The sequence below is a fragment of the Bison bison genome, unplaced genomic scaffold (assembly GCF_000754665.1).
Source record: "Bison bison bison isolate TAMUID 2011002044 unplaced genomic scaffold, Bison_UMD1.0 scf7180017864283, whole genome shotgun sequence".
In the NCBI taxonomy this organism is placed as follows: Eukaryota; Metazoa; Chordata; class Mammalia; order Artiodactyla; family Bovidae; genus Bison; species Bison bison.
In genome coordinates, this window is record NW_011494855.1 from 1,319,151 (window position 1) to 1,346,170 (window position 27,020).

General features: G+C 37.2%; 1 protein-coding gene across 1 annotated transcript in view; it reads right to left on the reverse strand.

The window, feature by feature from the left end:
* Nucleotides 1-27,020, reverse strand: part of TNNI3K (TNNI3 interacting kinase) — a 350,776-nt gene that overhangs the window by 220,522 nt on the left and 103,234 nt on the right. Inside the window, exons 8-17 of the mRNA XM_010849426.1 lie at nucleotides 21,945-22,089; nucleotides 21,754-21,858; nucleotides 17,137-17,231; nucleotides 16,392-16,541; nucleotides 4,110-4,196; nucleotides 3,479-3,535; nucleotides 2,442-2,534; nucleotides 2,298-2,355; nucleotides 1,983-2,177; nucleotides 1,152-1,256 (exon numbers count right to left, since the gene is read on the reverse strand). Of these exons, the coding sequence (XP_010847728.1) occupies nucleotides 1,152-1,256; nucleotides 1,983-2,177; nucleotides 2,298-2,355; nucleotides 2,442-2,534; nucleotides 3,479-3,535; nucleotides 4,110-4,196; nucleotides 16,392-16,541; nucleotides 17,137-17,231; nucleotides 21,754-21,858; nucleotides 21,945-22,089 (1,090 nt within the window). The remainder of the gene's footprint in view (nucleotides 1-1,151; nucleotides 1,257-1,982; nucleotides 2,178-2,297; nucleotides 2,356-2,441; nucleotides 2,535-3,478; nucleotides 3,536-4,109; nucleotides 4,197-16,391; nucleotides 16,542-17,136; nucleotides 17,232-21,753; nucleotides 21,859-21,944; nucleotides 22,090-27,020) is intronic.

Consider the following 27,020-nt stretch of genomic DNA (forward strand, 5'->3'; position numbering starts at 1 on the left):
CGCTTCTTGCTATTCTTTGGAACTCTGCATTCAGATGCTTATATCTTCCTTTTCTCCTTTGCTTTTTGCTTCTCTTCTTTTCACAGCTATTTGTAAGGCCTCCCCAGACAGCCATTTTGCTTTTTTGCATTTCTTTCCCATGGGGATGGTCTTGTTCCCTGTCTCCTGTACAATGTCATGAACCTCATTCCAGAGTTCATCAGGCACTCTATCAGATCTAGGCCCTTAAATCTGTTTCTCACTTCCACTGTATAATCATAAGGGATTTGATTTAGGTCATACCTGAATGGTCTAGTGGTTTGGGACCTATTTGAACCTTATTGACAACCATAAAATAAACATATTGATTTTGAATAATCTGACTTCTTTCATAAACTAGTGATTTATCAGATTTTTCCACCTTTTCTCCTTAGCATCTCTGGAATTACAGAGAGATGGCCCAAGGAGCTCCCTCTTTGGCAGTGAGAAATGAACAGTAGAGAAATTAATTCTCTACTGTATACTCGGCCTCCGACTAAAGCTGTTCCATTTTGTGTATCAGCTTCCCTGTAAGACTTTGCTTAGAGAAATCATTCACTAAAATAGACAAACAAACAAACACAAAACCTTGGGATTCCACCACTGAGACACAATAATTCTCTATTTGTTTGAAGTCTCCATTCCATATGAAAACATCTTCATGTGATAGTGAGGGAAATGAGCTGCTGTGTTTTGGCTGAGTTTTTTCTTATAAGAAACATATCAAAATGTTAGCACAATAGTAGTATTTCAGACAATTTTATATCAGGTCCTCCTACAATACCTAACTTTGAATGAGACACGACATTCTATAATGATCATTGATCTCAATCCTTGATCTGACTCTAGTGGCCTGAGAACTAGTTAGCTATTGAATTTTACAGATGTTATCATCTTTCTGGATATTTTTCATAGATTTGAAATACCCCTGAGAAGCAGTTATACAGCTTTATATTTCTGTAAAAGACAATGGTGCAACATTCTATTGCCTAGGCTGATGTTAGCCCATCCCCTCACCCACAGAGTACAAAATTGTATTCTACAATAAATATAAAGTGTATCTTCACTGAAATCTATCTTAGACTCCTGGTAAGTTACAGAATTTCGGGTTCATTATTTAGGGGGGAAAATACCTGTTTAAGTCACGGTGAATAATTGGCTGTGTCAAGTTGTGAAGGTACTCCATACCTTTGGCAACATCTACTGCAATGATTAATTTTGACTGCAAATCAAGTATCCTAGAATTTAAAAATAAATTTAATGAGGATGAAATGGTCAAATCCAATACTACATCTTTTACAAGAAATCAATAGTGTGTGTAATTTGTTATTCTGTACAATTTCAGCCTTTTTTCTTGATTGAAGGTTAAGCTAAAAACTCAACAAATGCAGAAAAATAGCCTTTTCTACACCTGATAATACTTAACTATAGATCAATTCAGATACCAACCCCTCTTATTTAAACATTCAACTTGATTTTATAACATTTGTAATATTACACTTAATTTCTTTATAATAACATAAAAAGGAAATCTAATTACTAAGTAAAAACCACATTCTAATTATCATATGCATAGATCTAGGAAGTTAATTCAAATTAGACTTGTACAAGATTATTTTTTCTTAAAACTTTTAAAAATAAATACTGCAACCCCTAGTAATTATTTTATTCTGAGCTTACACATATCTGCTTTCCTGGTACATCAAATTTAGCCTAATTATTCAGTTACTAATTTAAATTCCTTGAATTTGTTATCTTAAATTGGATTCTTGTTAAGAGAACATAGAAGTCTTTCTATTCATTAAAAAATAATTATTGGGCATAAATTATTAGCCATCTTTAGAATGTCCCATTTCCTAGAACTCAGAGATTTCAGAAAGCAAAGGCTCATCTAAGCAGAAAGCATATGAGGTGTTGTAACTGTAATTCCAATGACATACAAAATGATGAATCAGTGATCATACCTCTTCTGTTCATGAAGGAGGGAGAATAGGGAACCCCCTGATATGTACTGAGTGACGATGGCAAACTGGCTGGGATCATTCAAGCAAGCACCCACAAACTGAATGATACATGGATGATTAAGCCGGCAGAGAATGGACACCTCTCGGCAAAACATATCCACATCTGACTTGGAGCAGTAGGTGTTGGCTCGGTAACTGAAAAACGCAGCAACAGGAGTCTTCAGTCACCAGATGAATCAAAACAAGGGGCTCACCATGCATATACTTCTCAACGTTTACTACTCAGATGCTAACATTTCTCATTTGCTTGCTTACCGTTTTATAGCCACTATTTTATTTCTGCATCGTCCTTTATACACTTTCCCAAAAGAACCTAAAATTGTGTAAGACAAACAAGTAAACACATGTTAACATATGGAGCTCATTAAACTGAAACAGACTAGTATTTTCTTTAGTTACCTGAGCCGATGATCTCATGGAACTCAATTTCTGAGAGCTGAAGATGGAAATGTGAAGGCAAGCCAGCCCTTAAGAGGAGAACATCTGCCTTCTCTGCAAACAGGAATTGTTATTTTATATTTTTTAAAAAATAAACAGCAAACATGTGGATATTTAAACACACATGCACATATATGCTTAACCAAAAATATCTTTCCCTAGTACCATTTAATTTTCTAACTGTAACTGACTATTTGGACATACAAAACCTTATCATAAATGATCCCTATCCCCGTGCATTAAAAACATGTTAGCTCTCTGCCTTTGCTACCTGACCTTTGTTATCAGGGCTGAGAGTTTATACTTGATTTGGTCAACCACTACTTGTCTGTATGATGTGGCAACTCTAGAATACAGTTCATATCACATCATGATAAAGAGCCTTATCTGGTCAATCCCTTCAACCTGTCACAAAAAGCTTAGTCAAATAGCCATAAATTCAACCTTAAAGAGATGCCAATTAGGAAATAAGCATGTGAATCATTCAGAAGACACATTCAAAGCCAGAAATAATTTTTTAAAATTTCAAACTCTAAATAGTTCAATATAAATTTACAGTTGTATATGTTTTACTTCCCTGATTCAGTGGTATTAATTTCTGTGTGTAGTATACATTCAAAAAGTTCCCAAAGTATTACTTACTTGGGATCTCTTGAAATATAATTTATTTTTTTTCAGTTTTTTCCCTATGACAAACCTATTATCAATTCTTATGAAAGATATTAATAGTTACAACTTAACTTTCATTAAAAATACAGAAGTCTATGAGAATTTGATCTTCTTTTAATATTCATATGGAATTTTCACTTCATGAACTAAGAGGACATATGCAAAATAACAGCAGATGAGGTTAATCGTGGAAAGAATGATCTGCTAATAATATTACTTATGCCTGCAAAATAGTCATTTGTAATATGTAAGACAAAATAAGAAGTTATTATATTTGAGGCAGTAATTACTCAGTAATAAAATATAACAATTGTCCCATATTAAAATACCTTTTGTCATGCTTTTAATCTTCCCCAAAGGAGATGGAACAGACACATAGGAGCCATCTGAAATCAAATTATATTACAGAGTTAAAAGTAGCAAATGATTTTTCCTACATAAAAGTTAAACATTATACAAAGAAGCATATAACAAAAGAAAACTTGCTAATAACACCCAGTGAGAGTGTAACTGAAGCCCAGGTCTTTCTCTGGACACTGAAACTGTATAGCAAGTATTTATTTAGAGTGTACATAAAATGATTAAAAATAAAAGTCCAAGGTCTAGCAGACTCCAGCAAATTTAATTTGTGTCTGCATATGCGTATTCTTTGTCCTATCTTAATAGATTGCTGAAAGGGAAAATGACTGCTCAGCTTACTAGGCCTTCCCAGGCATCTACCAGCCTCATAAACATCCAGTCCAGGGGATGTAAAACTTGGAGGAACTGCAGATGGGTGAGTTAGAAAGTAGCCTAAGTGGGGGCTTCTTTATTTTCAGCCTTACTCAGACATAAATTTTATTAAAATAAAGCTAATCTGATAAGCCTTCCTCTTAGACCCTAAAATGTTGCTAACAGAAACACAGGCTTACCTTTAGCCACAATATCACCACAATGAAAATTTAAAAAGAAAGAGGGTACCTCCTCCAGGCTGAGAATATTCATTACAGGGCAATTCATCCTGAGGTCTCTTATAATGTTTCAGAAGTGTGACAATTGCATCATGTCCTTTATGAAAAGACAAAGAAGGGCAAAGGGTCTTAATTCTTATTTGATCTATTCAGCTCACCATCTAATTGCAAAATAACCAGAGGTAGCTTGAAACAGGATGAATCTTAAGAAGCAATACACTGCAATAGGAATTGAGAATTTTCATTCATGCATTCATTCAAAATAATTCATTTAGACTCCGCCATCGTTTTGTAACATATAAAAACATCAAATCACAAAGTCATATACCTGAAACTAATATAATATTGTAAGTCAAGTACACTTCAATTAAAAAAAAAGACAGCTATATGTGAGGCACTATTTCAAGCACTATGTTGGGTATGGGGGATGCAATGAACAAGGCAACTGTGGTCCTACTCTCAGGAAGTTTAGTGTAATTGAACAAGCAATAAGAATTGTAGAATTTCTAAATGAGTAAACATCAAGTGCAATGGGAGTATATAAAAGGATCATGATTAGAAGAGTGAAAAGTACATTTGGTAACCAGGAAGGAGAGATTTATTTGCTATGACTGAGCATTACATTTGACTGGCAAGTGCAGTATAACAGGGCATTAAGATAATTTCCATAGATTCCTGTGGCAGAAGACAGCTGGCTGCGTACCAATATTTGTACTTCCCATTCAGAGTGAATCTGTCAGTGAGAATGGCTACCTATCCAGGGACAAAAACTCTGTATTCCCATTGCATCTAACTGTGGCTTTGTGACAGATACCCATCAAGTAAATATGAGCAAAAGTGATGTCATTTCCAGGTCTGGACTTTGAGAAATAAGTGAGTCTTCTCTCCTCTCCCTATTTGCTAGCTGGATGTGGAGAGCTCTGAGACCATATGGGAGGGGAAAAAGCAATCCACTGACCAGAAATGCCTACCCTGAACTGTAACATGACTGAGAAATAAATTTCTATTACATAATACCACCAAAATTCGGGAACTTGTTAATTGCACTATGAACTTAAAATTACAAAGAATAAAATGTCAAGTGCTCCTTGAGTAGACAGACAATTTTCAATAGAACTAAACTTTGATACTATTTTATGCTTTAACTGTGAAAATAATCTACTGTAGCTAATTTATACAAGAAGAAAACAAAGTCAGCCTTAAAGACCCTGCCAAGAGACTTGTGAATTGCAACAGAACTCACTGTATAAAGGGCAAAATTTAGAAATTGAAAAAGTATAAATGCTTATCTATCATGAAGGGTTCATAGTTAACATGGCTTCAGATACATTTAGCTAGAATATAGAGAATATGCTGTGAATTGTACCTGCTTATTAAATCCTCCCTTCAAAAAAGAATTAAAATTAATAGAGCATGAAGGATCATGAAATGAAATGATTAAGATATTTATCAGCACTAAAAGCTTTTTAAAATGCAACATTTCAGATCTAGATTCCTCAAGTTAAAAAAAAAACCAAAAACAATTGTAACTATGATTGTTTAAACTTGTAGAAAAACATATCTACAGTTAACAACTAGTGTCCATTATCTTATCATCTGTAGCAGATCAATGGTTTTCTCAAATCATCGACACAGGTAAGGAGGGCATGGCAAACCACTTCAGTATTCTTGCCTGGGGAATGCCATGGACAGAGGAGCCTGGTGGGCTACGGTCCATGGGGTTGCAAAAGAGTCAGACACGACTGAAACAATGTAGCATGCACACATGGGTGATGAAATAATGGGAAACTAGTACCATCAATACTCTTTTACTGGACTCTCATGTGCTCACCATCAGGGAAACCGCAAAACATGAAAGGCATAAGCCAACAGGTAAATTTCTAAAGAAAGAGTCTACTAATCAGAAAGAAGAGATAAGGTAAAGAGCCCCAAATGGGAGAAAGCATGACATGTTCAGAAAATGAAAGATGGCCAGTTTGGCCGGAGCGTCACAAGCAAGGATGACTGGCCCGGATTTAGCTGGAGAAGTAGATGAATGCACATCATGTGGAGGACTTTTCAGACTTAATTGTGTGTACAAGAATCCCCTGGAGGACATGTTAAACCACAGATTCCTGAGCCTACCTTCAGAGACTCTGATTGAAAAGGTCTCTAGCGGGATCTGAGAGTTGCTTTTCTAACAAAGTCCCAGGTGAGGCTGATCAGTAACCCACACTTTAATACTACTGATGAGGAGCTTTACAGCTTATAGGTGAGGATAAGGAGTCTGGATACTAACGCAGAGAAGATGGGAGACTGCTGGAAGATTTTGATTAATTGAAGGGCATGATTTGTTTTTACTTTTCAAAAATATCCTTGTTTACAGATTAGAGGTGATGAGACTTATTCATAAGGCTGTCGTAAAGATTAAGAGAGGCAATAGATGCAATATGCCTAACAGTTCTAACACATAAATATGCCTTTTGGATTTTTTCACTGCTTTCTTGCCTTACTATTTTGCTTCAAGAATTGTAAATGAACTTGGAAACTCTATTTTTGGAACTTCAGATAAATTTTCTAAATCAGTCAGTTCAGTTCAGTCGCTCAGTCGTATCTGATAATTTGCGACCCCATGGACTGCAGCACACCAGGCCTCCCTGTCCGTTGCCAACTCCTGGAGTTTACTCAAACTCATGTCCATTGAGTCTGTGATACCATCCAACCATCTCATCCTCTGTCGTCCCCTTCTCCTTTCGTCTTCAGTTTTTCCCAGCATCAGGGGCTTTTCAAATGAGTCAGTTCTTTGCATCAGGTGGCCAAAGTATTGGAGTTTTAGCTTCAGCATCAGTCCTTCCAATGAATATTCAATACCAGTATAAATACCAGTATATTCATTTTCTTTGCTATTGTTAATTACCACAGATATAGTGGTTTAATTCAACTCTACCATGTTGTAGTTCTGGAGGTCAGAGTCCAAAATGATTCTCACTGGCCTAAAATCAAGCTGTTGGCAGGCCTGCATTCCTCCTAGAGGTCCTAGGGAATATCAGTTTCCTTTTCTTTCCTATTCCAGTTTCTGAAAGTGAAGTAGCTCAGTTGTGTCTGACTCTTTGCAACCCCGTGGACTGTAGCCTACCAGGGTCCTCCCTCCATGGGATTCCCCAGGCAAGAATACTGGAGTGGGTTGCCATTTCCTTCTCCAGGGGATCTTCCTGACCCAGGAATCAAACCCGGTCTCCTGCATCGCAGGCAGACACTTTAACCTCTAGAGGCCACCAAAATTCCTTGCCTTGCGGCCCCCTTTCTATATCTTCAAAACCATTACCAGCTGGCTGAGTCCTTCTTACATCCTATCACTCTGGCTTCTGCTTACGTTTTAGGAGCCCGATGTTACATTAGGCCCATCTGGAAGATCCAGGTTTCTTTTCTCTCTTTCAGTTAGTCAGCAGCTAGTCTGCAACTTTAATTCCCCTTAGCCACTTGCTATGTAAGGCAGCATACTCTCAGGTTCCAGGGAACAGGATTTCAGCATCTTTGGGGGCCATTGCTCTGCCTACCAAATCAAATCTCAGTGTACTTATGTTTGCATGTTGGTACTGCTTTTCTTTCTTCTCCACCGCTAATGACCATTTGAGCCTCAGGCAAATTAGCACCACCACCAAGTATTTCCCACAGAATTAAAACACCCCTTCATCTGTCCCACTGCTAGATTCTTAGGCTCTAAGGTTTTATCTGCTCCTATCCACACTGTCTGATCTTACTTAAATAAGACCTGCGATACTTTTGAAATTGTTATTTTACTTAATTTGATTTTTAAGTGTTTGGGACCAGGAAGAACAGAACAAATCTTTTTTCTTATTTCTGTTTTTCCTAAGAGAGGCTCCTGCGGGGAAAGAAAAGAACCCAAACCACAAGCCCTTACCCAAGCACAACAAAGCTTATATCACAGAGCCCACCTCCTCACCAGTCTCAGCCCCTCTGTTGGACTGACAGTGGCTGACAGCTGAGAGGGCCTCCTGCTTTCCCTAGTGAAGCAGAAAGCCACATCTTGAATCTTGAATGCCTGTGTGAGTCCGTGATCACACCCTTGATGTTACCTTTCATCTCAACAGCTCTCTTGGCTCCACTTGCTCTGAGCAGTTTTAATTTCCTGCCAGCACAGTGGCACAATTTGCTGGCATTTTCCTTAGGATGCTTTTCATCAAGAGCCTAATGAGTGCCTGGGTTCTGGCGGATGATAAGCACGAGGCTGCCAGGGAAATGCCAAGAGGCCCTCTTGGCTCTGGAAGGCATCTCTGCCTGATTTCCCACCTCCTGCTACATGTACGGGCAATTCTCCTCTACTAGCATTGCTCTGACAAACTACCAGTGTATGCAAAGAAACCTGAAAACCACTAGAGCCCAGTACCCTGATACTTGGCTGTGAGGGGTTAAGCAGAAAAAGGCTTTGATGGAACTCACTAAATGGACTTGTGAGCCAAACTCCTGATAATGGATATACCCAGATAACCAAGGTATACTAATGGAACACATCCAGAGATAATCGAAGTTCCACTAATTAAATAAAATGTTTTCCCATATCTAAGAATTTGCTATCTACATCCAAGTGTTTTACCCAAATAGGAGGTTGCTATGTTATTAGCCTAATGCAGTTATAATAATGATTTGCACTTTCAGACTATTACTCATGGGTGCCCTTGAGGGTTTTGGCATATGGGACTCTTCCCTGCTGGCTTGCAGTCACTTTCATTTCCAGCTCCCTGCTCTTCCAGTCCTGTCTTTATTCCCCAAGCACCAGGCTTCCCCTTTAATGTCTTCTTCTTGTGTAATCCTTACATTAGGAGTGATTTCCCCCACAACCCCCCTCTCCACACACACACCCTCACAACTTTCTGAATAGCTCCTTAAAGTTGTCCTTTAAGGCTACAAGTCCATTCAAAGGGCTGGAACACCGACAATTTAGTATCTATATTGTGGCCACATACACAAAAGAGGATTCACAATTATTTGAGAAAGGAAAGTACAAATTTTATTATTTCCCTATAAGGTTGTCTGCCAGTCCCTACCATTTTGTCCTAGAAACAATGAATGTTGTTCACTGCTATGAGAAATTATTTTAAGAACACAGAAGAAAGCTTGCCATGAAAATCATTTTAAAAACTAGATCTAAAGATTAATGGTGAATGACACCAGTATTAAGACCTTCTCTCTGACTTTCCAACTGTGAGGCCCTGTGGGTCTGAGATTAAGTAGAAAACATGGAGATTTGATCTTGATAAAGAAGCCAAGAAATTCTTATTGATCTCATATGTACCACATGTCCAGGCCATCAAAAAACAGTTTGGACCTTCTTTATACCTGCCTCAAAAAATACAACTCTCACAGCAATGATAGATGGGGCTTTGCTCAATATTTTGCTATTCCCCCTTACATTCAGGTTAAAAACCCATTTTCCAGAAACACTGAAAAGTGAGATCAGAGGATGGCTCCTGATGTTTGTTTGCCGTTCAATGGCTCATTTTCCTCCTGACAGTCCTGGTCCCTCACACTGTCAATAAAATCAGAGGGAACAAAAATTTCAGACTTGTGACATGTTCTTCTGACATAAATCTGAAAACTGATTTAATTTGATATCGTGAGAAAGAGAACACACTCCCTGCTTCCCCCATGATTCTTGTTCTTTATTAAGAATTCTTGTTCCTTGTTCACCAGGACCAGATAGAATGTCGCGAGTCTTCCTTCATCTTGAGATAAGACTCCACAAGGATGGAAACTTTTGGCAAAAGAACGTTTATACAAACCATTTAACATTCCTCTTTCCTCTTTTTCCTCCCTTTGCACTTTGCCTTTATTTCTCCTTCTTTTCTCTTCCACACATTTTTATTGAGTGCCCATTAGAGACTAGCTCAAACAATATCTTTCCAGGGAAGCCCTCTGTGACTTTTTCATTTTAAATAGTGTCCTTGAACTTTTTACTTGCTATCATGTTTCCTTTTTATTTTATTCTTAGCACTTATTATTATCTGATAGTTTCTATTTGTTATCCTTCTTATGATGTGTCTCTTCTACTAGAAATGCAAACTTCTAAAGTGCAGGGAGATATTATCTCTTTTGCTCACTATTTTACCTCAATTCTGAGTATACTGTCTATCACGTATTAGTTTTGTGACACAGATTTTTGAATGAATGAATGAATGGCACAAAGTATAAGAGTATAATGTTGAAACAGAAATGCCCTTTACTCTTGTAATGTTGTGTAGTAGAAAAACATATATGTATATATATTCACTGTAAATTTTGTGCATGTTGTATAGTATATACATATATATATCTTTTATATGTTTTGTTTAGAATACAAATATTTTGGTTTAGTCACTAAGTCGTGTCCAACTCTTTTGCAATCCCATGGACCGTAGCCTGCCAGGCTCCTCTGTCCATGGGATTTCCCCAGGCAAAAATACTGGAGTAGGTTGCCATTTCCTTCTCCAGGGGTCTTTCTGACCCAGGGATCAAATCCTGCATTGGCAGGTGGATTCTTTAGGAAGGAAAGGTAGAAGATGCTGTGAGTGTGCATAACAATGTTATTTTACAATAGGCTGGAGGGGTCAGGGAAGTGTTCCTTGAGGAATTGTCTTTTAAGCTGAACTTGAAAGATAAGCATGAGTTATTAAGCAAAAAGGGAGAATAAGAGCATTCTAGCCAGATTAAAAAATTTTGCAGTTCCAATGAGTAGAAAGAGGAAGTTTATTTAGAATATTCTTTAAAATCTTTTACCTATTACTTTGAGTATTAGAATTGTGCAGTTAACACAAAAACCTACAATATTAAAAAAAAATCCCCACAGAGAAAACAGATATCAGTAATTAGCGTTGTTGAAAAGATCAACTATATTATGACTGATTGTATGCCATGCAGTGAGAATCCTGATAGAATGTTATGACTGAAATACCTCCTCATTCCCTATTTCACTTCAGCAAATGTGTATTGAGCAGCTATTAGGAATCAGCCATTGAATTAAGGTTTTGGAAGACAGAGATTAATAGCCCAAATGTTTGTCCTCAAAAAGTTATTGGGAATAATGTTTCAACCAGAGACAGAAGTATGCGTATGGCACAGTAAAACAAATGGACATGTGTACTAGGCTGGAACGTCAGGGGAGACTTTCTAGAAGATAGGATCCATAAACTGAATCTTGAAGGCTAAGTAGAAATCAGAAATTTAAAGTGAAGTGGAGTAGGCAATGTGGAAGGGTATAGTGAAAGAGAGAATGGCATGAGAAAAGATTTAGAAAACTGGAATAACAGGACATGTGTAGGGAGGAGCAAGTAATTTTGCATAGCTATAGTGTGAATGGGTTTCCCTGGTGGCTCAGCAGTAAAGCATCCTCCTCACAAAACAGGAGATGCAGATTCAGTCCCTGGGTTGCGAAGATCCCTTGGAGAAGGAAATGGCAACCCATTCCAGTATTCTTGCCTGGTGAATCCCATGGACGGAGGAGCCTGCGGACTACAGTACATGGGGTTGCAAAGAGTTGGATACAGCTGAGCAACTGAGCATGCACGCATGTACATATGCATATGTAATAAGGTATTAACGAGTGTAAAGTTCTCTTCTACTAGTTGTATTAACGTATACAGTTTCACATATAGTTATTATGTTTCAAAATTTTTTGTATTATTCCCCTACTACAATAAAGGTTCTTCCTATTTTAATGAGAGCTGCTGCTGCTGCTAAGTCGCTTCAGTCGTGTCCGACTCTGTTCAACCCCATAGACAGCAGCCACCAGGCTTCCCCATCCCTGGGATTCTCCAGACAAGAACACTGGAGTGGGTTGCCATTTCCTTCTCCGATGCATGAAAGTGAAAAGTGAAAGCTGGTATTATTTTATTTATTTTTTAAAGAGAGCTAACTAAACATGTAGAGAGATAACCAGAAGACAGAAAATTACACATAGAATTTTAAACACCACCTAAACGTTTTGTTTATTCCTTCCTTTACCTCATCCCAATCCACCCTGGCATAATAAACTATGTTTATTAAACTAAGTAACTAAACTCCAAGTAGGTAAGAATTCAATATAGAAAAAGACTGGGAGTTTATAAACCAAGGATGAAGATTTATCAAAAAATTTAATGAAGTCACTTCTCCTTCCTTCTACTCCTCCCTCAGCCTTATCTCTTAGTTATTTTTTACTGGCTGAAAACTGTAGAAACTCACAACTATAAGACTTCATTACTTTTAGAGAATACACTATGGTACGTTTACTATGAATAATTCACACCATACTACACTTGTCAAAAAGAATGAACAAAGTATATATCATGGTACAGGAGCCTTGATTTTTATTGTTTTTGCTCACTTACTCACTAATTTTCCAACTGCAGCTCCCTGTCACTGTGAATTAGAGTAGTTCTGCTGTATACAAATATTGTATTCTGGGTAATTAGATATTGGAATAGGAGCCTCTGTAAATTACTTTAACTGGTGTCAGTACTGAAGCAAATAAGAAGTTTTTAGTTCTGTTTCTGGTTTGGGTTATTTTCTGACCCTAAACAGCCTGACATAAAGAAGTGCTTTTCTTTATCAAAGGCAGCCTTTTCAAATCTAACTGCCAGACACACTATTGAGCTATGTGTTCAATTCTAATTGGCTGAGATCTTTTCAATTCGGCAGTTTCATCTTTATTGCAATGGATGTAAGATTATGTGTGGCTCTTTTCAATGAGTTTTCCATACTGGTGATTAGGGCAGAGGATTTGGACATAAGCAGGCTGCTGGCTATTTCTTCTGGCCAATTTAAATTGATTCATACAAGTCCTTTGTACCCCAGGGGAAGGGCAGAACAAATCCCAGTGAGTAAGCCAGATATGGCTACTCTCAGAAGAGTGAAAAAGAAGAGGGAGGACAGACTGGGGAGAGGAAGCACTAACTATTGTAAAATTGGAGGTCTGAGCAGTCTGGCAGAGAAATATTGAAACTTAACCAGTAGGCTTCTGTATAGAACCAAGGTCACTGGGAAAATTATTTCCAAAATTGATTTTGATATATTTAGGTTAAAAGGACTATGTAAATAGAAAATATTCTTCATACTTGATCCCACAGGGAACCATAGTGAGCAAACTCTTTTCTAAAAGTATTCTAAAAGACAGTAGATAATTATTTCAGAACTCCAAAGCAGCTGTAAATATGTGATAACAGAATAGTAGAGCGGGTCAGCTAACAATTTTGTTTGGGACAGATGCAAAATTGGCCTTAGAATCACTCAGAGATGAGTGCCTTTCAGAAAGTCTCCTGGTTTTCTGTTTCGAAGCTACACTAGGAGGAGCTATTCAAACAGGGCACATCCAAAAGTAATCCTTTTCAAACAGATAGACTCTGGTTATAAAGCTCTTTTCTGGGTTTTCTCTTTTAAGGACTGGATAGGGTACAGGCAAACCATGGTGGGGTCACCTCTATTATACATCATCTCTATTTCATGAAGAAAGAACTCCAAGTTAAGTTTTAGTGCTTTTTCAACTCCATTTCCAAGCAGCTCAGAAAATCCTTGGTAAGCCAGATCAATTAATTTGGTGACTCCCTCTCTGAAGGAGAATGTAAACTATTTATCCAAAGAAAACAGGGACAGTGCACTGCTGACAATATTTTAACAAGGACATTTCAATCCTCTCTGAACACATGAAAACAAAGAAACGTTTCTCTAGCAAGAGAAAATAGCAATAGTTTTATTTTGTTGCTTTGACTTGCTTTGCCCTAGAACATATGCAAAACATCCATCTGTCTCCTGAGTGGTAACATTCAATTTGTTAAAATTCATAGTAATAATGAAATGCAACACTGATGCCTGACACATTAGTTGAACAAATCAGGGTGACAAAGTATGGCATATGTTACAGAGACCAGTGGGTAAGTCCTCTAAGCTAAAGGATTTTTGTTGTTGTCTTTCGGTAGGAAATCTTAGGAGCTTGCACAATGATTCAAGGTTTTATAAAGTGTAGAACTCCACAGAAAATAAAAGTAAAGCCAGTTTTCAACCATCATTCTCAATCAACTAAAAACAAACAAAGCCAAACCCTGTGAAGAGCTGGCTGCAGCAGCTATTTTTGAGCTGTCTGCCGAAAGACTAATGCTTTGTAAAGTCTTCCTCTGAAACTCAGATTTCTTGAGAGGTGTTATCAGAGAATCACTGGAATTAATGCAACATAACTAGAACTTAGTAAGGCCTCTTGAAGTTTAAGAACAAGTAAAATTTTCCAACTGACACACAAATACAAAACTACCTGGACTTCCCTTTATACAAATTAGAAGGCGGTTATACCTAACAGAAATGTGCACAGATATTTAACAAAAGATATGTATGTGATATGTACATGTATAACAGCTGTGTTCCTAATAGTTCTCAATTATCCGAATACCCTGAAACAGCAGAATAAATAAATTTAATATAGTTAAAAACAATACCATAAAATAAGAATGAATGATCTGGAGCTACATTCAACAATATGGATGAATCTCGGAACTCATTGGGCTAAACAGGTCAGACATTAAGACGTATACATCCCAGCATGTCATTTGTATTAAGTACATGTGTGCATGTTCAGTTGCTTCAGTTGTGTCCGACTCTTCGCGACCCTATGCACTGTAGCCTACCAGGCTCCTCTCTCCATGAGATTCTCCAGGCAAGAATACTGGACTGGGTTGCCATGCCAGGGGATCTCTAGGCAACCTTCCTAAACCTGGGATTGAACCCGCATCCATATTAAGTACAGAAAGAGGTAAAGCTAATCTATGCCTCAAGAAGGCTATGATACCATTTTTGGTGAGTGAGCTGAAGACAATGTCAGTGGGGCTTCTTGGTATGGATCATTCTCAGTTTCTTCATCTGAATGCTTCGTGAGTTCAGTTAGTGAAAATTCTTTGAGCTATAATGTGCAGACGTGTGTTTATATGTGTGAGTATCTGTATTTATACAATACTCAAATAAAAAGTAAAAACATAACAGGCCTATATCTTAACTCATGCCTTGTTATTCCATGTCTTTTTACTTTTCTTTTTTGTAAAGTAATTTGTATATCATTTCCTCACTAGCAGTCTTCAGACCTATATGCTTTTCTTTCTCCTTGTCTATGTGCTTACAATAGCTCTCTATTTCTATCCATCAAACCTCATCTCTCCTTTCATTAATGGACTTTCACATCCTACTTCAGACAGAAAATATTTTAGATCACCTTGACAGCCTAAGAAATCTTCCAGTTTAGTAACTGTTCTTATAAGCATGGTGTTCTAATACTTAAAAACATAAGAATGCTTCTTTACATACTTTGAACATCCTAATAAGGCAATGCAGACATCAAAATCTGATATATTTTACAGTATTTAGTTGTATCTCTCTGATTTCAATACTGTCCCATCTCACCTGAAGATTTAAACTCTGTTTGAGTTTATGTGTTTATGTAGAGCTCGCTTAAGTGGTATAATATATCTCAATAAAAATGACAAAATGATATTTTACCTTCTGATTGTCTCTAGTTTCCTTTCCCTTAAAAGGAAAATTTATTAGTTTTCGTTTTCATTCTTTATTTATGGACTACTACTATAACCACTACTATCATTGCCAAAATGCCAAGTATTAGGTATTTATTTTGTGCCAGTCACGTGATAAGCAATTTGCACATATTATCTCATTTAATCTTTACAATCTTATGAAGTTGCTACTGTCTTCATTTTTCAGATGAAAAAACTAAAGTTCAGCAAGTATAAATAACTTGTTTAAGATTAGCATTATAGTTTGATTTAAACCCCATGTTCTTCCAACCCAAGCTTTCACCAATTTGAGCTCAAATAAGTTTATACTTAAGCACTGAACATTGACTCCCTTACTTTTTCAAATACGGGCATTGTTAGCAGGGTTAGATATGACAAATACACGTTCATTCTTTCTTTGCATTAATTTAATTTTAATAATTCAAATCCATATCCAAATTCTTCCATATAAGAGGTAAAGACTAGCTCTACATCTCCTCTAACAAAGTAATTAACGTTGCCTATCACAGTTTTGTTTCTCCAGGAACTAGAAATGTGACAGCTCCTTCTCTCTTCAAAATGCCAATGCCAAAAGTGCCTTCGGCTCACCTGCAGCCCTGAAGTTGCCTTCCCTACTGTACTCTTTGATCCACATTCCTAGTGATTCAAATACAATCTCCAAAGGAAATGGGAGTATACAAGTCACAGAAGCAAAAGAACTATTGATGTAGTGACATCAGCAGTGCTCACAGTTCAATGTTATCACTACAGCAATGCAATGGTGAAAAATATACCTTTTTCATAAGCCCACATCAAACACGTCTGCTCGTCTTTTTCACCACTAGATCTGCTTGGATCACAAGCTACCAGATTCATATCAGCTCCATTATCCAGTAAGAACTGAACCAGGCGAATGTGACCATGGTAGCAAGCAGAGTGCAACCCTGTAATAGAATAAGAATGAAAATATGAAAGGAAAAATGGGAAATTGAACCCCAATTTTCAAAAGATAGTCATTACCACATAATAGCATTGTTGCCAGAGATAAATAACAAAAGTTGAGTTCTCTGACAGATAATTAATTCTATCTTTGAGAAAAAAATACATACTTTAAAGAAGTATCTGTTTGATATATAGAGAGACTACTTTTGCTTAAGCACACTTTTTAGTATTTTTACATCCACTGTAATTACCAGAACAAACATTAGCATCTTTGTATAAATCAAAGAATAAAGACCTCAAACAAACAAAAAAAATTTGTTTCAGCAGCAAACCGAGGGTAAGACAGTGTGATCAGTGTGCTCCTGATGCAGGTCATAATGGATGCATTGACTGTAAATACTTTTGCACAAAAATGAAACTGACCAAAGGTCAGTCTGCTTTCTACTATCACCAACGCACCATCAATTTAAAAAATGTCATTGATAAAATATTCCTCGTCACTGGGGTTGACCACTGCCACTGCTCCCCTCCCTCTTGACAATACTTCTCTTGAGCACAGATATGCATCAGAAACTGTTGTCCTCACCACAGTCTTACCTGTGTGTCCATCCCTTCCTTGGTGGTTGATGCTTATGACATTCTGATCAAGAAGAAATTTAACCAGGTCAATGCTCTTGCCATAAGTACAAGCACTGCAAAGATATAACACAGGGTAAATAGAAGACCTCTCTTATGGACTGAATGTGTGCTCTCCAAATTTAATATGTTGAAGCTCTGACTCCCATAACCTTACAATGTGACTATAATTTAAAGAGGTATAATTTACAGAGGTAATTAAGCAAAAGTGGATTAATTAGGGTGGGCTGGGCCTTCATCAAATATGATTGGTGTCCTTATAAGAAGGAAAGATTAGAAGATTAGGACAGGGACAGAAGGACAGCTCATGAAGAGACAGAAAAGAAGGTGACCATTGACATTCCAAAGAGAAAGGTCTCAGGAGAAACCAAACCTGACACCTTGATCTTGAGTTTTCAGACTCCAGAACTATAAGAAGATCCATTTCTGGTGTTCAAAGCACCTAGGGCATGGTACTTAGTTATGGTAGCTCTAGAAAATTAAAGCAGCCCTGATTTACCCAGGCTATTTTAGATGCTGGTGTTTACATAAGAGTGCCAAAAAGCCAGAAAAGAGAGAAGGAGGAAGGGAGAGAGAAGCAGGGGTGATAAGAAAAAAAAAGCACAGAAAGCAATACAATCCTGAAGATTCTCAAAGATGAGCCTTTAAGAAAGGAGCTGTATAAAATTTCTAGCATTTTCTTATTAATTATTAAATAGTTCTTATGATATGACTTCTTTTCTAGGCATTCTGCAGGGAAACTGAATGGAATGAAGAAACCCAGGAAGGTTCTGAGAAATTTAAATGAAACATTACACTTGTGATTGCATCTGAAGCAGGAGAGACAGCCCTGTGAGATCTGATGCTAATTCCAGGTAGGTAGTGTCAAAAATAATTTGAACTGGAGGACACACACTCAGTGACTCCAGAGAACTGGAGAACTGTTTGGTGTAGAAAACCCTTATATGCAGCTGGTATCCTGTGTTTGGAAGTGAGGTATTGTGTGTTATGGGACAGTACAGAAAAACAGGGTTTTTTCCTTCCAGGTTTGTTCCAGAAGACATTGACTGAGTCTTACTATTTCCTCTTCCTGGGATGACTTTGCCTAAATCCTTCTTCTATTGTAGAATTTTATTATTTTCTTTAAATAAATGCCACTATTTATCTAGTTGAACTGATGTTCCCTCTATGAAGTCTTCTCATGGACCAAAAGTTGAGTTCATTGTTATCTCCTCTGCTTCCTTGTTAGTTCAGTTTATGGCGCCTTTCATGTTGTGTTATGGTAATGGATACACCTGTGTGTGCTTTGATGCCTTACAACAGAGTTCCATTAAGGAGGGAAGGGATTGTGTCATGTCAATGTTCCTACCAGCGACAACACAATATAGGTCCTTAATAAGTCTTTCTTGAATAGTTGAGTGAATAAAGTCACTATCAGTGTAATAGATCCTATCACCATTAGTTATTTGTATTACAAATAGGACTCTTAACACTATACTTTTAATGTTTGTCTGAATTCCCTCATTGTTTCCTTTCAAAGTAACTATTTACAGGAAATTATAAGTTCTGAACATACATACATGTATATATATATATGCGAGTGTGTGTATACAAATGTGTGTACATATAGCATATGAGAATAAAAACAGAAATGTACCGAGTGCTATGTGCAAAGCACTGTGATTTGTACATAGAAAAAACCATAATTGTAGTGAGCTCTTCATGTAAAAGGAGTGTTTTTTTTTAATAAATATGTACGTAAAATGAATAGAATAAAAATAATATGTTGTTCCTAGTAGCCACAGGTTTGCACAAAATAAAACAATTGAGTACATACTTTTAACTCACTTCACTAATCTCCTTATATGCAGAGTACATCATGGTGAAATGCCAGGCTGGATGCAGCACAAGCTGGAATCAAGACTGCCAGGAGAAATATTAATAACCTCAGCTACGTAGATGACACCACCCTTATGGCAAAAAGCAAAGAGGAACTAAAGAGGCTCTTGATAAAGGTGAAAGAGGAGAGAGTAAAAAAGCTGGCTTAAAACTCAACATTCAAAAAATGAAGATCATGTCATCCGGTCCCATCACTTCATGGCAAATAGATGGGGAAACAGTGGAAACAGTGGTGGACGTTCTTTTCTTGGGCTCCAAAATCATTGCAGATGGTGACTGCGGCCACTAAATTAAAAGACACTTGCTCTTTGGAAGAAAAGTTATGACCAACCTATGCAGCATATTAAAAAGCAGAGACAATACTTTGCCGACAAAGGTCTGTCTAGTCAAAGCTATGGTTTTTCCTGTAGTCATGTATGGCTGTGAGAGTTGGACTGTAAAAAAAGCTGAGCACCAAAGAATTGATGCTTTTGAACTGTGGTGTTGAAGACTCTTGAGAGTCCCTTGAACTGCAAGGCCATTAAACCAGCCAATCCTAAAGAAAATCAATCCTGAATATTCATTAGAAGGTCGGATGCTGAAGCTCAAGCTCCAATACTTTGGTCACCTGATGCGAAGAGCCAACTGATTAGAAAAGACCCTGAGGCTGGGAAAGATTGAAGGCAGGAGGAGAAGGGGATGACAGAGGACTAGATGGTTGGATGGCATCACCGACTCAATGGACATGAGTTTGAGTAGGCTCCGGGAGTTGTTGATGGACAGGGAAGCCTGGTGTGCTGCAGTCCATGGGATCACAAAGAGTCGGACATGACTGATCAACTGAACAACACCACTAATATTCTCCTATGGACAATCTTCTGAAGGTGATGATAATCCTCAGATTATAACTGGTTTCAGTGTGTGCACAAAGTAGCAGAAGGATTTGAAAACTAGACTGAGGTGTCAGCTTCCATAAGAATGACCTATTGGAAAAAGTGGACTTAAGTACCTCACAAATATCAGTTCTCCCGATTGCCCCCTTTGGGGACAAATTCCACGATCCACTTTGACTGAAGGCATGATCTAAAGAATCCATGCATCTGTTCTGTGACAGAATGTGTAGAAAACAGGCAAAATATTTTGGTTCAAAATGTTCAAAATAATATGAACATGAAGATACATAAAAACACAGGATTTGGAATTAGGCATTTAATCAGAGCAGGCAATGGCACCCCACTCCAGTACTCTTGCCTGGAAAATCCCATGGACAGAGGAGCCTGGTAGGCTGCAGTCCATGGGGTCGCTAAGAGTGGGACACAACTGAGCAACTTCACTTTCACTTTCACTTTTCACTTTCATGCATTGGAGAAGGAAATGGCAACCCATTACAGTGTTCTTGCCTGGAGAATCCCAGGGACGGGGGAGCCTGGTGGGCTGCTGTCTATGGGGTCGCAGAGTCAGACACGACCTAAGTGACTTAGCAGCAGCAGGAGGCATTTAATACATAATTTTCTAGCCATAAGAATCTTCGGCAAGTTAGTTTTCTTGAGCCTCAATTTTCTCACTGGTAAAAAAAGGGATAGTAAATCCAACTTCATAAAATGGTGATGAGGATTAAATGACATAATGGATGCAAATCACCCAGCACATATTCACTGTTCCATAATCGGAAGTTGTCTTCACCTCCCCTTTGGCTGACCTCTTTGGCTGGTAAGACAAATCTGGAAATCCAAGTGAAATTTGACACACTGATGCCTGAGGCAGAAGTATAAGCTTAATTTTAGTTCAGTATTAATCAGTAGTTAGTCTCTCATTTCTATTATTCACCAGTAGGGTACAGACACTATATAAATAACACAGTAGTGTCAAATACATGTTTTAGGTGTTACAAACCAGCTGGGAGATCTGCAATATGTGGGTGAATGTATCTTATATTCAAGGTTTACTCGATTTGAATGACTATGCTTTTATTTAATAGGCAAAACAGTAGCCTGTTAATGAGGGTTTTAAATTATATGAATATCTGCCTTCCTTTGGGACATTTTAGGGACCTATGACTCTTGAGTTTTTATCAGCCCTTTTCTTCCCTCTCTCCTTCTCTTTTCTTTCTTTCTTAGTCACAACTTTTCCAAACCTAGATGCTCCTCCAGTGTGCTTTTCCAGAGCTCACTCTAAAGGACTCTAATGGATTCCTAGCAAGGAGTTAATGCCTTCTTATGTATCTCGGTGGCCACCCTGACTAAGCTCTTACAGGCTGACAGATGGATGTCTTAGATAGGTAGATACATTTGCACATAAGGTTTAAGTGGCAAGGAAAAAAAATGTCACTTTTGATGCTGATGAATTCTAGTAATGAGATTCTTGTCGGAGGAGGATTATGGGCACTGCTCCTTTTGGCAGCTTTCTGCAGAGTGGAATGGAATAGAAGCAATATGCTTACAGATGTTGACATGCCTGTTGCCTTGGCAACATCAGCCCCTGTCTTTGTGGCTGCTGCCAGCAAGGCAGCATCTGGCTCCAGCCCCATCTGTTGTACTGACTGCAGCATCTGCCTCTACCTTTTCTTCCGTGCATCTAGCTTGGACTTCCTATCCTCTGCCCACCCTCTGCTCTTGCTCTCGGATTGTAACATCTGCCACTATTCGTTCTTGCTTTACGTACATGACTTCTAGTGTCAAAGAGTACTCGCTTAGTGGCAATTGTGCTTAAATATTCCTTTACCTGTGAAAAGCTGTTTCACTGAAGATGTTTTCTTTAGTCAGACTTTCTACTCCTGATATTTGAATGATTTCCTTGGCAACTTCAAATTTGCCATTGTAGCATGCCCTAGAGATAAAGAAAATATTTTGAGAATAGTAGGAAGGTACACACAGTATACCTGGAGTACCTATGGAACGATACATAATACTCACAGGTGCAAAGGGGTGTCTCCATAGATATTGACAACATGTGGCTGAACTTCTAAATCACTCTGGAGCAGGTACTTCACTATATTGTGATGTCCAAAGCGAGAGCAGAAATGGAGTGGAACGTGATCTTCATTGTCCTGAGCATTTACTGTCATCAAAAGAAAGATATGTTTTCTAGAATTCTCTATTTCTCAACCTCCTCATGTGTAGTATCAGGAACTTTTCTAAGTACCTGAGAGACTCCTGGAATTACCAATTAATGACAACAATAAAGAAAATTAAGTGCAACCGATTAAAAAAGTTATGATTCTCTTCTATAGCCTATTACCACATGAAGCAGGCTTTCTTCTAGCTCCCATAAATCTATGGAACACTTCTAATCAAATCTGCCTTGCACAATGAAAGAGTTCAGGAAACTATTAAGTATCTAAAAGGTACTCATGGCCTTATTTCCACAAGTACCACTGTTCAAACTGATTATCCTTCCATCCCCCATGGAAGATGTTAAAAAGTTCAGACTCTGGACAGAGCATCATTTCCCCAAATTTTGGCCCAATATATTAGCATGAGGCCTAGTATGCTGTATGTTTATGGTGCTATTTAGGAGGTTCTGATGTTCCCTCAACTGAAAAATGTTATACTGTAGTACACAAAGCATGGTATAATGAAAAGGCAACAAGTGATTTAGACCTCATTAATTGTGTTACCCAAGACAACTGTTTAACATTAACTGCAGTTTTAAATTGTCCAATTGGTAATGATCATTTGACTTTTTCTTTGTCCAATCCAGCCTTATAGCCTCTTCTGACATTTAGGGAATTCCCTATGTTGAAAGTGCTAACTAGATAACAAAATCACATTTTATCATAGAAGCTGCAAAAATGCTTTCCAAGTCTCCTTTGCAGTTAGGGCACAGGATTAGCACAGGGTGACCATATGTCCCAGTTTAGTGTTCTTACGCTAGCATAGTTTTTAACAGCAACACTTTCGCACTCAACCATGCCATGGTTGGGTGCTTATCTGCAGGCTCTTCTATTCAAAATGTTACTTCAGACTCTTACATCAGAGCTCATGACATACAAAAGCAGAGTCTCATCTGTTTTGGGAAAGTAGCAGAGGTGGAATAGCTCCATCTAATTTCCAGTACTAGTGTTTCCAGCCACAGACTGGGTACCCTGCATTGTTGGTGCCAGAAACAAGTGCTGGTGTGTATGTTAGCAGGGGCGGCAGTGTGCCTTCAAAGGATTAATTTGGGGAGTGTGGTTCTGGACACCATTTCTCACTGTGAGAATGCCAAACCCAGTTTTCTACTCTGTTCTGGGGAAGATTCTACGATAATTGATACAATGTAATATATTTCCTTCATGTTTAAATTAGCAAGCATTAGTTTCCAAATCTGGCAAATAAGAACACCTGACTGACACAGTCATTCCTCAACAAGTAATAAATGATCAATATGCACCAGCACTGTGCTAGGTGTTGTGGATATTGATTTCTTATCAGTGGATGGAATAACATTGTTGGGCAGCAGAGATGCTGAAAGGATTAAAGGAGATAATTTTGGGAAAGTATCTAGCATGATGGCCGTCACATATTAGACATCTAATAAAAATGTCTACTTTCCCTTTTTACTAATTTCCCTCTTAGAAATTTACCAAATGCTAAGGCCATTAAGGTATAAATGCATAGAGTCTATGCCCTCAAATAATTTACAATCTAGTTGAATAGTCAATAATTATAGGCTTGAAGTAATACAAGTCAACACCAAGCTGCTAAATTTTGGATTTGCTTTAGCACAATTTTTAAAATTAAAAATAATCAGATCAACTGCTCTACAGCCACTTTTTGTTATTTTATTACTCTGTCCATCTGTATAGAGGGCTTTATTCAAAATAGAAAAAAAATAGCCCTTAACATTCATTTTCATTATTATATGTAATAGAAATCATCTGTTGAACCAAAAAAGTTTATGGGAAGATTTTCTTTTAATAATAAGCAATAGGAAGGAAAAGAAAGGCAAGATACTAGTTTATTTTTTCAAAGTTCAAATAGAATAATCATTTAACATCTAATAAGCACTGTAGGCCTTATAGCTGCTATATTTGTAGACAATGATTCTTATTTTATTGTTCTATAAGATCTTAAGCCAAAAAGAAATCTTTAACAAAGTTACTGAACTCCTCCTCTCAGGGCTGTTATTGAAAAATGAATCTTTGAATCTTTTATATTAATGAGTGGCTCAGAAGGACACTCTTCCTTCAGAAGAATGTGCCTGGGTGTTTTGATTATCTTCCTTTTAAAGATTCTTTTTCTTTGTTCATATTCTGTTGGAAGTCAGGGAAAGTCAATACCATGAGTCAATGCTTGAGAACAGTAGGGAGCCCAGGGAATCAGGAGGTCACATGAGGATTCTTGAGGTCCAGAGGGGACATTGTAAAACAGAATAAAGCACAATATTCCATTAATTCATGATTTTCCTTTGGCCATCTCTGGTCCCACCCAACATTGTTCTCTAGTTGAATCAATAAACTTCAAAGCAGATTATTTCCTTGATAAATTATCCTCAGTAGCCTGGACATTATTCCCATCAAAGAAGATATTAATACCAACCAAAGGAATAAGCCAGGAGAAATCTGGACCAGATGCAGAGTTTATATATTATATATAACTCCATTTCTGCTTCAGCCATTCTGATACCTTAATTTTTTCATAGACCAATTTGCAAAGATAAAAAAATACATATATTATTATTATTATCTGAGGAAAACTGAATGTATGATAGTCTGTTTGCTCTAACTTAATACATAATTTAGAGGTCTAAGTAAAGGAAAAATTTAAACAAAGGAATACATGTAAATCATTATTAGAAAAATATGTGGTCACTAGTCCTCTACCTTGAAGAGCATATGTGTTCAGTAGTGTATTTTGAAAGGAAGAGTAGATGAATATGTAGGTAGATGGATGCTACTTCCTGCTTAATTCTGCTCATTGATCTTAAAGATAGAATAAACGCATTAATGTTAGCACATCCCAATAACTCAACTTGCAAATGTATTTTAAATAATTTTTCAGTGTGATAATAAATCTGTGTGATAGTTTTGACAAGATATATTTTTTAAAATAAATTACTTGTCTTTACTGACCATGTCCTAGAAACTTTTGTGACTTTTTCTGATATCCATGTCCATGTTAACAAAATTATATCTTCATCAGATGACAGAAATTAAGTTTCTAAACTTAAAATTTTCCATTTTTAACTGTATCTCTATTTTTACAAATACAAAAAGAATTTAACTTTGTATCTATATTTTTACAGATACAAAAAGAACTGTATCTCTATTTTCTTTTTATGGAGTCCAGAAATATTTGATCTTTTCAATCTCAATCAACAAGCATTGTGTTTCTCCTTTTTCATTTCCCTACAAGGTATAAAGAAGACTAGGGACTTAGAACATATGTGACTGAATAGGTCAGTCTCCCAAACATGCTGAACATGCTTTTGGAATTATATTTTGGTTAATTTTATAACCTTAATTTATTTTCATTTGTGATGTTCTGTTACCATGGGAACATAATGTAAATACCAGATTTCAAATTGTGCTTCTTTTGGGGTCATTCATTTACTCCTCCCCTTATGTCCATTAACCACAGGCAAGGTTCAAACCTAAAATAAATCATCTGAAGGCTTAGATATATTTTAGAGTAAGTGAACCAGCTGATAATAAATCTTGTGCAGCATCCACTAGCACTAAAGATTTTCTGGTTTATTCTTTGCAATTGGTTTAAGTGCAAAAGGGACTTAAATATCAATTGTGTATTAGAAGGAAATACAATGCTTAAAAATCTGAGTCATGTCTCTTGATTTTTTTTTTTTAAATGATTGAGTAGGAGGCATTAGAGTGCTTCTGTGAGTCAGAAAGAAAATGCTAAAAATTATATCATATGATGCCGGTATGTACTGGGAATACGGGTGCAGCACACATTTCAATGCCTTTTGTAGAAGAGTTCTTTGATCCTGGAGACATGCTGATCATAAATGACACTCATTTTGACACCACTGAGCTTTGGAGTTGTTCAGAGGAATAAAAGGCTGAGGTTGGCATTGATAATAAAAGGAAGAATGTGAGCAGTTCCTGACCCGTTGGAAAAGTGAGGCAGTTTCAGAAACAATTACGTGCTCAGTGATTCACACTGGTGTACTTCTGACTATTCTAAAACAACAGAATCAAAGAGAGGTCCAAGGAACAGCGCTCCTTGCATCCTGACAACACAGGTTGTTTATGATAATGCTATAGAAAAATTCCTGAGTTACTGTACACTGGCTCAGAAAATGATAGAAACTACATTTCTCAAACATTGCCAAATGAAACGGTCCTGTTTCCAACATGGAAGTGAAACTGCCTTAGCCTCTTGCCACAGTTGTCCCTGGGAGCCTTTGTGTTTTCCTTATGAGTAGACGGAAACATCGATTAGTTTTATTAACTGAATATCAGTCTCAACCTTGGACCAAGGAAATGGCAGTTCTAGAGCTTTGACAACCTTGTGCTTTTGGAAATGTGCATCATTTCTGCTGCAAAGGCCAGCAGTTCTTACAGCTGGGCTTTTAATTAGGTCTCTTGAGGGTCAGTGGAAGAAGACTGGATATGCCTGAGAGAATTTAACAACAAGATGTAACTCTGAGTGAATCTGTGTCAAGAAATAAAGTTTGTGAGGAAGATAAAAAAAGAGAAATAAAGTGCTTTTCTTTAAAACTTTCAATTTTCCAAAACACATTTTGTGATTAAAAAACTAAAAAAGTTGCAGAAAATTTTATTCTATTAAATGCATCTAAAATATTTCTGTGTATCCTAAAGCTTTTTTCCAAAACTGATCACACTCTAACTCTATTTCCATTTAAAATAATAGTAGTCTCAAATACTGAGGTGGATGTGGGGAGTAACATGGAACGCTTATATATAGCTTTGGGAATGAAAAATAGTGTAAATATTTTGGAAAGCTGTCTGAAATTTCTCCCAAAGTTAAACATGTATATGACCTTTGATTTAGCAATTCTCTCTCTCTCTCTCTCTCTATATATAT